Source organism: Spermophilus citellus, assembly GCF_964194105.1.
Source record: "Spermophilus citellus genome assembly, chromosome: 10".
NCBI classification, from domain to species: domain Eukaryota; kingdom Metazoa; phylum Chordata; class Mammalia; order Rodentia; family Sciuridae; genus Spermophilus; species Spermophilus citellus.
In genome coordinates, this window is record NC_138197.1 from 132040653 (window position 1) to 132054895 (window position 14243).

The 14243-nt window shown below is 49.4% G+C and overlaps 1 protein-coding gene across 1 annotated transcript in view; it reads right to left on the reverse strand.

Annotated features, from left to right (window-relative positions):
• Positions 1–14243, reverse strand: part of EFCAB6 (EF-hand calcium binding domain 6) — a gene marked incomplete at its 3' end in the record, with an annotated part of 193435 nt that overhangs the window by 83559 nt on the left and 95633 nt on the right. Inside the window, exons 14-15 of the mRNA XM_081310868.1 lie at positions 13328–13498; positions 11814–11982 (exon numbers count right to left, since the gene is read on the reverse strand). Coding sequence (XP_081166994.1) covers positions 11814–11982; positions 13328–13498 — 340 coding nt within the window. The remainder of the gene's footprint in view (positions 1–11813; positions 11983–13327; positions 13499–14243) is intronic.

Genomic DNA, 14243 nt, shown 5'->3' on the forward strand with positions numbered 1-14243 from the left:
TTGGTCACCCTGGCCACTGCTCAGCGACCACCTCCCACCCTGATTGTTGCTCCACTCCCAGCCCAGCAGCTGAGGGCGGGGCCCCCGGGTCCCTGGGCCCAGCACAAGGCTTGTGTTTGTTGAGCATGTGATGAACAAAGGACCCCGCAGCAGCCCTGGCTCAGCCAGTGAGGCCCCGGCCCAGGGCGCTCAGCAGGCCTCTGCAAAGGCCCTGCCACCCACCCACGTCCCTGTGGTGGCCACTGCAGGGGCTTTGGAGTTTACACTCACATACATTCAGGGAAACACAAAACAAAGCAAGGCAGTGTGAGGAGGGAAGACAGATTTCTACAAGTCTAACATGACCCACAGGTCACACGGCAAGCTATGTGGCCAGTGACGGGGGGATCCATGGCCACCCCGCCCCCTCCCTGTGCTAGCCCACTCCCTATAGGTTGTTCCTGACCCACCAACGCCTGTCCCCCCTGTGCATGTGGGGGTGTGAGCACCTGGGAAAGCACCCTTCCCTGCATGACAAACATCACGGTAAACATCACCATGGAACTGTCCCCATACCATCTCCAGAGAGGCAGGTGGCTGGAGCTGCTCCAGGGCAGACGATGACCTTTGACCACGGCCAGCGGGTCCACAGCCCAGACAGAGCTGCCTGCCTGGAGAGACGGCACCCAGAAGGGATGCTGGGGGACCCCGGCCGACGGAGCGCACCGCGCTGCTGCTCCTACAGTGGCGAGGGAAACGGGAAAGCCCTGCTCCCCTCCCAGCCGAGGACACAGAACCACAGCTCCATATGCCCAGAGTCATCCAGGATGACCGACCTCCCGCGTGGGACAGAGGACAGAGGCTTTTTTGCAGGGCTGAGTGTGCAGAGGGTGGTGGAGAAGGGGATGGGGCAGACGCGGACTTAACGCATGCCAGATGGTTCTGGAGCCACAGGAAGCCCATGTCTCCCAGTGGAAGGCTGGAGGAGCAAAGCCCTTTCTGGGGAGTCCAGGTGCGGGTGGGGACAGGATCAGGTAGGACCGAGGCACAAGTCTACATGGGCAGCATCGTTATGGTCACCAGTGTGGCAGTGTTCGTTGCCACTTCAAGCACTGGGCTGGGCTCTCTCCAGACCCTGCCCAAAGCTCATTTGATCCTTATCATGAGCCCTGAGAAAGACACTCTTCCAAACCTGACTGACCTGGGAACGGAGGCTTGCCCTGATGGCCTGACCAGGGAGCAGCAGGCTCAGGGTTCAAACCCGGTTCTGAGTCCTAACTGCTCTGATGAGCCCCATGGGGGATGGGTCACCGGGCTGGACAAAGCCGGGGAGGTGGAAAGGACAGGAAGCCAGTCGGCAGAAAGTAGGGGAGCCGCCCTGCCCTGGACCCTGGCACCCCCGACCCCAGCATCCAAATTGGCCACACAGGAAAGGCTAAGTGGAGCCCTGGTGACAGGAGAGGGCAGGAGGCTGGGAGGCCGGGGTCCAGGAGGAGAGCCCCTCTCCCACGCAGGGATCAGTGAGCATTCGGCTGCAGTTCAGATCTGGCTGGCTCTCGGCAGGGACCCGCACGATGGCAGGGCTACCTCCCGCTCCTATTGTCTTGGTGTCACCCTCTGTGGTGTGCAGGAAGAGGACGGGGACCTGTGGCTTGCTCTTTGTCTCCTGTCTACACAGTGATATGACCCATCTGAATGTGGAAGTGGTCACTGCCTCTTTCCCGGCCCAGGCGGGGCTGCCGGAAGCTGAGAGTGAACCAGCCACAATGGGCTGGAAGTGTCCCTCTCCCTGGGGAGGCTGGGCTGGGGGCCCAGTGAACAGGAGGCTGCAGGTAGCCACACAGGGGGTGACAGGGGAGCAGATGGATTCCAAGGCCGTCCCCAGGGCCTGCCTGGGCATGCTGTGCCATCTGCACGGGAGCCTCGGCCCAGCCCTGCGGAGCAGCCGGTCCCAGCCAGGATGGCAACAGCACAGAGGGGAGGCCACAGCCCACGCACCAGCACCCGGAGGCAGTCGGCCTCTGCAGCGAATAGACGGGCTGCTTGCTTTGAAAAATAACTTTATATTTTGAAAACAATTACACATGAATTATTCATGGTGAATTCCTCCTGCTCCAACCCTTCACAAAAAACATATGTAAAGAACGGGAAGAAAACGACGCAGGCGAATGTTTCCCAGCCTGAGGGCTGTGAGCACCGTGGGCTGTGGTAGGCCTCGGGCAGCCTGTGGGGCAGCGCACAGAACCCAGCCAGCCGCCGCTGGGAGGTGCCCCAGAGCCTTCCACCACCACCAGCGTCTGGATCCTCCCCGGCTGCGCCCCACACTTCATTTCTCAGATGGACACAGCCGCAGATCAGCTGGATTTATCACAAGCTCAGAGGCGATTTACAATGCCACGTAAGGTGGGTGACACAGTGACAGATTCAAAACGTTCACCCATGCGCGTCGTTTTCTCGGGCCTTTTCTGGAAGTGTTTCTGAGAAACTTCTCGCAGAGTGACAAACGATGGTCTGGCATTTTCTGATTCACCAAATTGTTACTTCTGTCACTGGGACCTACCATTTCCGTCCTAGCTGGGCTCTCCGAAGGCAGGTGCTGGCGTGGGTGGTGGCTGCGTGAGAATCAGACTTGTCTAAGCCCCAACTGCAGAGAGCCTCTGAGAGAGTCCCCCCCCACCGGCTTCCGCGGGGGACACCTGTCCTCCAGCCTCTGAGAGAGTCCCCCCCCACCGGCTTCCTCGGGGGACACCTGTCCTCCAAGCCTCTCGGCACCCGGCGGTGGTGTTTCTCTAGGAACCGCAACACGCGCAGACCACTCAGAGTGAATATCGTGCCACCCCCACTTAAAAAGGTAGAGACCTTGCGACCACACAGGCCCATCCCTTTCCTAACCATGGCTGTCACTGTTTTCATCTACATTTGTCACAAACCCCAAAAGACAAGGCTGGAATTTGTGTATGGACATTTCTATGCATTTTTTTATAATTCAGAAAAAGCACTCCTTTATATTTAACCAGATATTTACCATTTCTAATGTTCCTCTTCCTTTCATGAACATCTGGGTCCCCCTGGCATCAAATTTCTTGGGTCCCAGAACATCCTGTAGTACTGCTGGGAGGCAAGATGTGTCACAATGCATTATCTTTTTGTTCTTGCTCTGTTTTTCTTAATCTGAGAACATCACCCTCATTCTTAAAAGGACACTGGCTGGGCGAATTCTGAGTCTGAGGCTTCGGCAGCCCCTGGCTTGGCTCCGCCCTTCAGTCCATCGGCCCAGTGTTTCTTGGTCTCCGTTGTCTCTGATGAGGGGTCAGTGGTCATTCAAATCATGGCCTCTTGGTCGTAAGGCATCACTTTTCTCATACTTCCTTTAAGATTTCCTTCTTCAATTCTTGTTTTCAGAAGTTTTTCTGTGATTTTCTTTGGATTTATCTTAGTCTGAGTTTCCTAAATCTATAAATGTAGGCCTTTCGCCAACATTCACAAGTTGTGGTCATGATTTCTTCACATAAGTCTTCTCCAGTCTCCCTCTTGCTCCCTCCCTGGGTTTTCATTGCACCAGTGTTAGACCTTTTCATATTATTTCCCATGACCTGGCGGCACTATGCTTGTTTATTTATTTATTTGTTGATTTTTTTCTCTCTCTCTTCTTTAGTTTGTAGAATTGATTCTTCCTTTTTTCATCTGTGGTTAAGACATTGGGTAAGGTTTTTTATTAGTTCTGGATTTTCCACTGATTTCTTCTTATAATTTTTATTTCTCTACTGAGAGGTCCTACATTTTCAATAATTCTGAATATATTGTTCTTTGTTCACTGAGCATTTTTATAACAGTTAAAGATTTTTAGAGTTAATTCTAACACCTGGTCATTGCAGTCTTTTCTCTTGAGAAAGGATTTATTTTCTGTTTCTCCACATGTTGAGCACTTTGGGATGACATCCTGGACACTGTGAACGTTACGTGTCATGACTCTGGATTCTGTTCACATCATCTATGGACAAGTTGGTTGCTATTCCTTTCTTTATTTGAGGAAGCCACAGACTTGGTTGGCCTGGATCTGAGAAAGGCTGTCTTTTCAGACTTTCAGGATACAGTTTGAACTTCGGCCCACTTCTTTGATCCTTGGGTGGGCTGCTTGCAATCTGCCTGGCTCACAGATGGTTCAGGGTCAATCAGGGACTTAGGGAGAACTTCTGCACCAGTTTGGAGCCCCTGCTGTCTGGCTGTCTCCATTTCAAACCTTGCCTCGCCTCCCCCCCCCCCCCCCCCCCCGCCATTTACTCTCCAGGGATGTAGATGCTCAGACCTCGTCCCCCTGGTTCTGTAGGCCAGAAACAGGACTGGCGGTCTGTTGGTGTTTTGTCTTCGCTGGGTGGCACCAACCTCGTCCTTCACGCAGGTGAAAACCTGGGGACCAGGGCACCTCCAACTCATGCTATTCCCACCTCAGGACCAACTCTCCCCCAGAATCCTCTTGCTCAGCTTCAGCCTACAGGGTCCTCTTGATCTACCTCTCCAACCTCATCCAGCATTTCTATGTGGGATCTTTGAGAAGTTTCCAATAGAAACTTACTCGGCCATGCTGGAAACAGAACGTCCCGTGACCCTTCTTGGGGTGTTGCGGCACACCTGCCCTCAAGATGCAGGGGTCACTGTTCAGAGAAGGCTTCCCAGTCCTCCGCAGCCCCACACAAGTGACCTTCCATACTTGCCCACTTCTGTCACAGAAGTAGGAGCCTAACACATGGCAGGTCTCCTGTCTACACAGTGATATTCCTGTAGGACAGGAAATCACCTGCATATCCCAAGAGCACAAAGTAGATACTCAGTGACAAGTGAAAAGAGGAGGAGAGGATGTCGATGCAAGGGACAACTCACAGACGTCATCTACTGTGTCTGGGTGGGTCTTGAGCCTAAGAACGTCACATCTGCACAGACAAGAGCGTCAGGCCACCTTCAGCCCCGGCAAGGATGCAGTCAGAAAACCGAGACCCCTGTGGGGCGGGACAGAAGTGTACTGTGCTTGTGAGACACACAGGAGGAAGGGACAGGCTAGGGACTGTGAAGCTGCGCTGGCTCCTCGACAGGCCCCACAGACCCTTCTGACTCCATGTTGTGCTGTTCTGTGCTGTGTCAGCCATGACATCTTCACGGCTGTCCCCTCGATGCTACATCTGGTAGACGCTCCTCTGCAAGCATCAGGCAGTCAAGGAAGAAGTTCGTGTGTGTGCTTAGGCCAGGGACTGAAAGGACACAGCCTGAGGAGAACGGGGGATTCAGGGACACCATCCAAACACATCCTTCCTTACCTGGGAATTCTCTGGACAAAGTTCCTTTGTGATAAAACTAAAGAGACTTGTTTTTTTCCCAAGCAACGGTATTTCTATTTCTTTGCACACCCATTCACAGAGAAAAACAAAATTGACACACACATTAAAAAATAACTGTCTTCCCTAGAATTCCAGACACACTGCCTCCAGGCCTCCCTTTGCCCATCCCAGTGTCACCTGATCTTCTAGCTCCTCCATCTGCCTCTTAACTGCCCACCACCAAGAGCCATCCCCAGGACGCAGGTGCGGCCCAGGAATTCTGTCATCAAGATGATCTGATCACATGCAAGTCAGGGGAAGGGTCAAGCGTGCCACGGCTGGGAAGGAGCATGGAACTTTCCAGGTAGGTTCACTTTGTGCTTAGGTAGAAAATTCAAATGTTGGCAAATGTTTCCTAGAATATTCAGAGGCAGGAGGCTTGCCTGAAAATAGCCAAGAACACTAAAAAAGGAAGAACATTAAGAGAAAGACCTGTTTTACTAAATTAAAAAGCCATGCTGCATTGAGATAGAAATAGAAGTATCATCCAGCAGAATGGAGACTTTCAGACATGGTACCTAGTTGCATAATTACTAGTCAGGGCCTGGGAGGTCTTCTTGCTCTAAGCAGTGGGATAAGAAGCCTGCTAAAGAATTTGAGGAAGGGCCTGGGGTTGTGGCTCAGCGGTAGAGTGCTCACCTAGCATGTGCAAGACCCTGGGTTCTATCCTCAGCACCACATTTTAAAAAATAATAATAAAGAGATAAAATAAAGGTGTTGTGTCCAACTCCAACTAAAAATAAATAAATAAATAAATATTTTTAAAAAAGAATTTGAGGAAGGAAACAGAGAGGGAGCTGCCACTGCCCTAGTCTCCAGTGTTAGGGTGAGGGTCAAAGCAGATCAGCCTTGTTGCCTGTAGAGCTCGCTCATCAACACCAGCAGAGGCCGGCCTGGGGGCGGGGGGAGGTTGCCCCGCCCCATCTAGGCCCCTGCTCATCAGTGCAGTGCCACCACCCAGGAGCATGTGAGTCATAAGATGTCCAGCCCCTTCCATGGAGTCCTCCAATTTCTTTTTGGGGGTCAGTAAACAGCATGCTTGGGGCTTTTGCAGCCCTGCGGCTGAACACTAGTACAATGAGAACTTCAGAAAAGCCCCATCTTATAACATATAAAAATTATTCCATATGTATTAAACATTTACATCCAAAAATAAAACAATAAAAATTCTTGCAAAAACCCTTAGGAAAGACAAGCTCAGACTCCATAAAAACAGAAAGATGCAAGTTACCACAATGAACATGATTTTGACTAGCACAGTAGCACATACTAAACTTCTCATTATACTCAGAATCGGTCAACATTTGGAAATTAGTAATTCCCCAGCACTGCCGACAGGGATGAATTTGATAGAATCTTTGGAAATATAAGATGGCAATATGCTTTTAACATTTAAATGTGAATATTCCTTTGACCTGAAAATTTTACTTCTTTTATCAGCAAAAAATTGTAACAACTTCATTATAAGTTCACAGACTACAACAAATGTACCACTCTGGCCACGGATGCCATGGGGAGGGGTTGGAGATGTCAGGTTTTGGGGGTTTGTGGGAATTCTCTGAGAGTTCTGCTCAATTCTGCTGTCCACCTAAAGTGCTTTAAAAAATAAAGTCTTGGGCTGGGGTTGTGACTCAGTGGTAGAGCACTTGCCTAGCATGTGTGAGGCACTGGGTTCAATCTTTGGAACCGCATAAAAATAAATAAATAAAATAGAGGTATTGTGTCCATCTACATTTAAAAAATAGATTTTTTTTCAAAAGTCTATTAAAACAAACACACAATAAAGTCTAGGAGGCTAGAGGGTGGAAGAACAACACCTTGCTCACCAAGACGGCTAACTTGGACTTCATTTTCAAATAAAAAAAGAAGGAAGATGGATGTATTTGGTTGCACAAAACTCCAAATGTTTTAATGGCAAAGACATAAATATGATAAACTTAAAAAGACAACTTAGAGATTTGGAAATGGTCATGCATAAGACAAAGAGGTGGCTTCCCGTTGTTCAGTTGTTCAGACATTTGAGCACCTACATGGCAGGTGCCAAGCCAGGCCCTGGGAACACGGCAAACACAGTCCCAAAGTGAAGGAAACTCTGATCATTGGTGGAATTCGCACGGTGCCGGGGACCACATCTGAAAGTCTTAAATTTGTTGGCTTATACATCTCTCTCAATGCAATGTGGTTTTTTTTTTTTAATTTAGTAAAACAGGTCTTTTCCTGAAATTTCCTCCTTTTTGTATGTTCTTAGCTATTCTCAGATTAGGTTTCTATTTTGCATATAAAATTCAAAGTCATTTTATCCAATTGTAATTGGACTCATATTAAATTTCTATATTATGGACTGGGGCTGGGTCTCAGTGGTAGAGCACTTGCCTAACACGTGAGGCACTGGGTTCCATCCTAAGTACCACATAAAAATATGTAAAATAAAAGTATAGCGTTCATCTACAACTAATATATGTATATATATATATATATATATATATATATATATATATATATATATATATATAAAATCCTACATTACAAGTCTGTCTAGCTGTTGAGAAGAGAACACAGAAGAATTCGGTGGCAGAGTGCTTACTGCCCATTTCTCCTGTCCCAGAGCCTCGGGCCTTGGAGTCTATTCCACTGTGGCCTTTTGCACACCAGATCTGACTTCCAGAACTTGAGAACACCTCCTTGAGGGAGGGAAGTCAATGAAATACTGATTTCATTTGTCCACGGAACACTCTGATTTTACCTGCGTACAAATGAGTGAACAAAACTGCAAAACAGGGTTGAAGGCAAATAGCACTTCTCGGCCCAGAGACAGCCATGCCATAAGGTGAAAGCAGACAGCTCTCAGGAAGTCTTTGCAATCCTGAATCTATGTGTGCCTAGCACTTCAGCTGCAAAGTGATACTGCAAAAATCAACAGGAGAAAAAAGAGTTTCACTAAACAAACCCATCAACAGACGGGGGAATTCAGCACAATGACTGATGGAATGAGCAGCTAAGAATCTGGTAAGAATAAAGAACCTCTAAAATCTAACCTACCAGGCGAGCACGGAACCCAAGCCTCCTAAGGCGGGGCGTGCCCTCTTCATGAGTATTTGTGGAACAGCTACCCAAACTGCCTGTGTACGCTGGGTCATAAGATGAGCATCAATATATTTCAAAAGACTATGTCATTTAGACTTTAGAATCTATCAGATGACTATAATACAATCAACTTTAAAATCAATAGCAAAAGGTGAACTAAAAATCCCAAACATTTGGAGGCTAAGCACACTTTTTAAATAAACCATAAAAAAAGAAGAAATCAAAAAGTAAATTGTAAAGTTATTTTGAACTGAATGATAATGAAAATATAATATAAAAAATTTGTATGGTGTAGCAAACCCTGTACTTTGAGGGAAATGTATAGCATAAATTCATACGTTAAGAGAAATAAAGGCTGAAATCAATTATCTAAAATTCTATCTCAAGAAATTAGAGAAGTGAAAGCAAGTTAAATCCAATCAAGTAAAAGGAAGGAAATAATGTAACAACAGAAATAAATGAAATGTAAAACAATATACAATAGAGAAAATAACAACACACATGCATTTATTACTGCTTCCAGATGGGGTGGACTAATTCACAGGAAGCAGACACCATCAATGAGGACAACTAGCAAGGCTCGGGCTCGGCTGGGACCCTCAAGAGCATCAGAGTGCGGGGAAGCAGCAAGACTGAGGGACTCAAGTCCCCAGCAGGGGACCCTTCAGAGGACAACTCGGGATATGCACCTGCACTCGCCTGGGAGCCACTGATGATGAATTGGGATGGAGGGGTCTGTGGCCAGGCAGCGGGCCTCTCTAGGAAAGCTTGGGTTAATTATATGGCAACAGGGTGGCAAGTTAAGGACTTTAGCTGGGTGCAGTGATACGGGCCTGTAATGCTAGCAACTGAAGCAAGTTCAAAGTCAGCTTCAGGAATTTAGCAAGACCCTGTCTCAAAATAAAAAATATAAAGGGCTGGGGATGTGGCCCAGTGGTAGAGCACTCCTGGGTTCAAACCCCAGCACCAAAATAAATAAGTAAATAAAAATAAAGACTTGAGAGGGCTCAGCCCAGAACTGGTCTCCCTTCCAGATGTGGCCTGCACTCTGGACAAAAGTCCCCACACTGTTGTGGCACTTAGGGGATCCCGCCAACCAGGGGGCAAGGCCCTGGGTGCCAAAGGCAAACACTGAGAAGCCCTAAGACAGGGTCGGCTGACATGGAGGTGCAGCCTCTTGAGCCCCAGAGGAACCTGCCTATTCAGCTGTGTGCTGAGAGATCCTGCTGTGGCCTCTGCAGAGAGGAGGGAGAAGTGCAGACGTCTCATGGTCATGTGGGACTGGGACGGACACAAATGAGACGTGGGGGACCTCAAACACAAAGCTGGTCAGTTCCTTAAAACATCTACTAACTCAGGAGCCATGTGGAGGAGGAAGCTCCGGAACTAACCCCAGCCAGTCCCTCCCACCCACAATATAGATGCTTTTCCCCAGGCATCTCCCTCGCCCCCAGATCCAGGCAGGCCCGAGGGGCACCAGGAATTCCGTGCACTGACTGTCACCAGAGCCTGCCTGAGATTCAAAGCCACAGCTGCAAAGGCCCAGGGGTGCGTGGCCGGCAAAGATATCAATGAAATCTCTCCTCGTCTTTGCTGTGTGGAACATCTGCGTGTTTCACTAGGAAGTCTCTGCCCTCTTATTATGCCCTTGATTTTACATTTTTCCTTTCTGTTAACTGACCATGATACACAAAAAGAGTTTTTAAAATATCTGTTTTATTTACTGATCAGGGTTGAATGCTCCCAATAGAAAACTGAAAACCAGACGAGTGGAAATGTTTGATACCTGACTTTTTGGAAGATCTAGTTGCTCAGTCATGATGGTTCCATTACTCATCCCACCCACTGTGTCCAGAGGCTACGTAGGCCGGGGTCCCTGTTCCCAGTGGGAAATGGATGGCATCAGGAATTGCTGGTAATGGGGAGGGTACCGATTCCTGGGCCTGGGAGTCTGGTCACACAGAGGGACGGGAGCTCTGGGGAGGAAGGAGGAAGGTGCACTTGGTGCTAGGCAAGGCTCTGCCTCCAGCAGGGCAGAAGAGGGGGCGGGGACACGAGGAGTTGGGACATGGCTGAGCCATTTCTAACTCCTGCTCCTGACGCACATCTCTGCCAAGCTGAGGCCCGGGTGCCCTGAGGAGAGCTGTCCTGGGAGCCCCACTGGGCGCGTCTGCCATTGCTCCAGGGCAGCCACCTGCCCTCTCAGACCGGCAGGCCCCAGTGCACCTGTGGGTGAACTCCAAGTCCCAGTGCTGTGCCTTAGGGCCAGGACCCGGAACAGGGCCCTGCAGGGGTGGGGCAGGGGAGCCGTGAGACTAGGTGACTGGCACCCTGTTAAACCCCTGCAATGCCCCCAGACTCCCTGTACCTGCTCCCGCTACATCATCACTCAGTATCCCCACCTGATCCCCCTAGCCAGGACCCTGGGAACCCCTTGACTTCCTCCTCCCCCTCCCCTACGTCTAGCACCTCTGGAGTCGGATCCCCTTGTCCCCCCTGGTGCTCACAAAAGCCCATCTTTGGCTTTGCTCTGTTTGGGGAGGAGGAATGTCGGGACCATCTCATAGCTCCCTACCCCGTGGGCGCCCTGAGCCCTGTCCCATCTTGTCCATCCAGGAAATGAGCTGAATGAGCTCCATGGGGCTCAGAAATAAGACCCAGAAAGAGCCTGTTACCGTGCCTGGCATGGGGCAGGCACCAGGAGAACAGCGGCCACTGGTGGAGTCGTCCCCTTCTTTGAGACACATTCCACTCCTTCCACATTTGTCCCCATGGACACGGCAACATGTTGACCAAAATGCTTTTCTTAAAAACAGCTGAGAGCTGAGCCCCTGGAGGGGCAGATAGGAATCTGAAGCAACGGTTTACATTAACTCCTGGAAGCTGCGCAGAGCCTCCAGGCTTAGCCTCTATAGCAGAGGCTCGAGTTCCTGTGAGCACAGCAGGCTGGCCCTCTGCACCTCCAAATTTCACTGCCAGGCTGGGTTGTTTTTTTTTTTCAATTTTCTAGAGAAACAACCCCTAGATCTGTTATCACAGCATCGTGGGGATCGTTCACTGGCAGGTGGGGCCTGAGCGGCTTTGTGTGCTCACCCCACCCCGCCCATGAGGCATGGTCCCCGTCTGCAGGAGACAGCCAGGCAAGGTAACAGACTTTCTTGTTTTAAAAGTTCTTCAAAAGCTGGCCACACCCCTGTTGGAAGTATTCTAGGAGGGGATTGCCACAGAGTCCTTTTGAACTCTGGGAGGTGACCAGCAACGGCTTTGCTCTGACCCAGACTACAGCACACTGGAGGCTGGGCTCTGCCCTGGTGAAGTGTGCTGGCACCGGGAAGCCCCTGGCTCTGCAGGGACAGTGGCACAGCAGACCCCTTCTCCTACCTTCCTGAAGTCACACAGGTCGATCTTCCCCTCAGGCTCCTGGCTGACCTCGAGAAACCGTTGCCTGAACACGGGGTCCTGCCCCTGGACACAGGTTTTGAGTTTTTCAATGACTGCCTCCTGGGTCATGTTCTTGGTCTCGGTGGTTGTACCCTCGGGGGGCTTGGTTCTAAAAGCACAAGCGGATGTTCAGATGGGCACATCCCGTGGGTGTGGCCCGCCCTCTCTTTGCCCCACAACAGCAGGGAGGACCGTAGTCCCCACTTCCAAGTGAGGACACAGATGCTCAGCAAGGTGGGGCTGCCCAGACCCCTGAGCTCTGGAACGTGCTGCAGTGGGCAGGACGAGGGGCGGGGCTGTCGTCCTCGGGCTGACCCAGATGCGCTTTGAGCTGCGTGAAAATGGTGTGGGCCTGGTGCCCGTGAGGGATTTTTAATGACCTGGGCCCATCATAAGACTTCAAATGGGAGAAGTAGGACATTTTGTGGTAAGTAGACCAAGGGATCACCAAGGACCACGGAAGGAAAGGGAGCCACATGATCTGCAGACTGGCTGATCCGGGAGGTGTGATTTTGTGTGTGCTGCAAGTGCACGTGTGTGTGGGGAAGATAACTGCTGCCCCTGCTCTCTCTCCAGAAGGGGACAAGACAGTCGTGGGCATAAACGTCCACTCCTGCTCTGCTCCCCCAGCTTCCAAAGCTCCGGCAAAGTCTGACTTCACGCAATGCTTAATCGCCATCGCTCCTCCCAGGGCGTTCAGAAGCCGACCCTCACAGAATATCCAACCTTTCTCTTAAAATGCCATCTCTCTGCTCGTTTATAAAGCTACTATTGAAAAGTCAGATATCCAAATTTCGTTATCATATCATTAAAATATGCCCATTGCTCTACACTTGAGAACATTTTTACAGGGATGTGAGCCCGCGGAGTCTCGGAGTTCTCCCTCTGCCATGATTTATGACAAGCTAAGGACAAGCAAGCTAAAAGAATATCTTTTCATTAGACTAAGGCTGATTTTTCAAAATGAAGAACTAGAATATTCATCAGTCCAGCTTTTTATAGATTTACTAAGTGTGTTTTATGGTTACAGTTCAATTTGGCGATCATTTAAATATTTCCATCATCCACATTAGAGAGCGTTCGCTGGCTGGCTGGGGTGTTTTGCAGTAACTGTGATGGTGGTGAGGAATCTCAGTCTCTGGAGGAGAGCAGATGTGAGCGTGGAGAGGGAAGAGCACAGCTGTGGAGCCTCTCAGGGAGGTGGGTCCCAGGCCCTGACCCAGGCTGGCCACCAGGTGCAGGAGAACTGGAGGCGCGTCCCTCAACCTCGGACCACTGCACTTGCATTCCTAAAGTTCATAGGTGGTTTCAACCACTGCCCTAAAATTCACCGACTCTCATCTCTGTGTGCACGGGCAGTGTCTTCCTTATTTAAATAATAAACTACTAAAATACTCATTTAGCCAACAAACAGCTACTAACCGCCTACTCCACCATGGCTTCCCTTTCTTTACCTCTCTGAAAGATCCGGCGGCTGCTGCTGCTCTTTCTGGAAATGTTCACTTGACTTGTCCTTGGAAACACAAATGATAGGCATAGTGGGCAGGTCCTTAATTCCAACACATGCCAGAAATTTCTTGTACAGGATTCTTCCTGAAACTGTGTCCTGAAACTTACTGCTGAGTCTGAGAGTGGAGAACAGGGCACGCCATTAGAATGGCTTCAATCAACACACCCAGCATGACGGGCACATGGTAACTACAGCCTTCACCTCTGCTCACGGTGTGTGCAGCAGTGACCACTTTGGGAGACAGTTTGCCAACTGAGTATACAGTTATCAGAGGAACTAGCCGTTCTACTCCTAGGTAGTTATCCAAGAGAAATAAAAACCCATGTCTACACAAAGAGTTGTACAAGGCACACTGCTTATTTATAATACCCCAAACTGGACACCAAACATGTCCATCAACAGATAAATGGATCCAAAAACTGACGAGGCCGTGCCAGTAAAATGGAATACTATTCAGCAAAAAAAAAAAAAAAAAAAAAAAAAAGACCAAACGGTTGATATATGTACCATAAGAATGAGTCTGACCATCATTATGCTGAGTCAATAAATTCAGACCAAAGAAGAGAATCCTGCATTCTCCCACTTACATGAAGTCCTAGAGAATGCAAAACAACCTACAGTAACAGCAGGTCAGTGTTTGGGAGGGGGATGGGGAATAATGCATTGCACAAAGGCACAAGAAAGATTTCAAGTTTGATGTCTTGATTAATACCCTGTGGTGGCTTCGTGGATGTGGACACATGAGGAATTTCATCAAATGATATTGTTTAAATATGTGGAGCTTATTGCATATAAAGTTTACCACAATAAAGACACAAGAGGTGTAAAGAAAGAATTTTTTTTCTCATTTAAGTACTTAT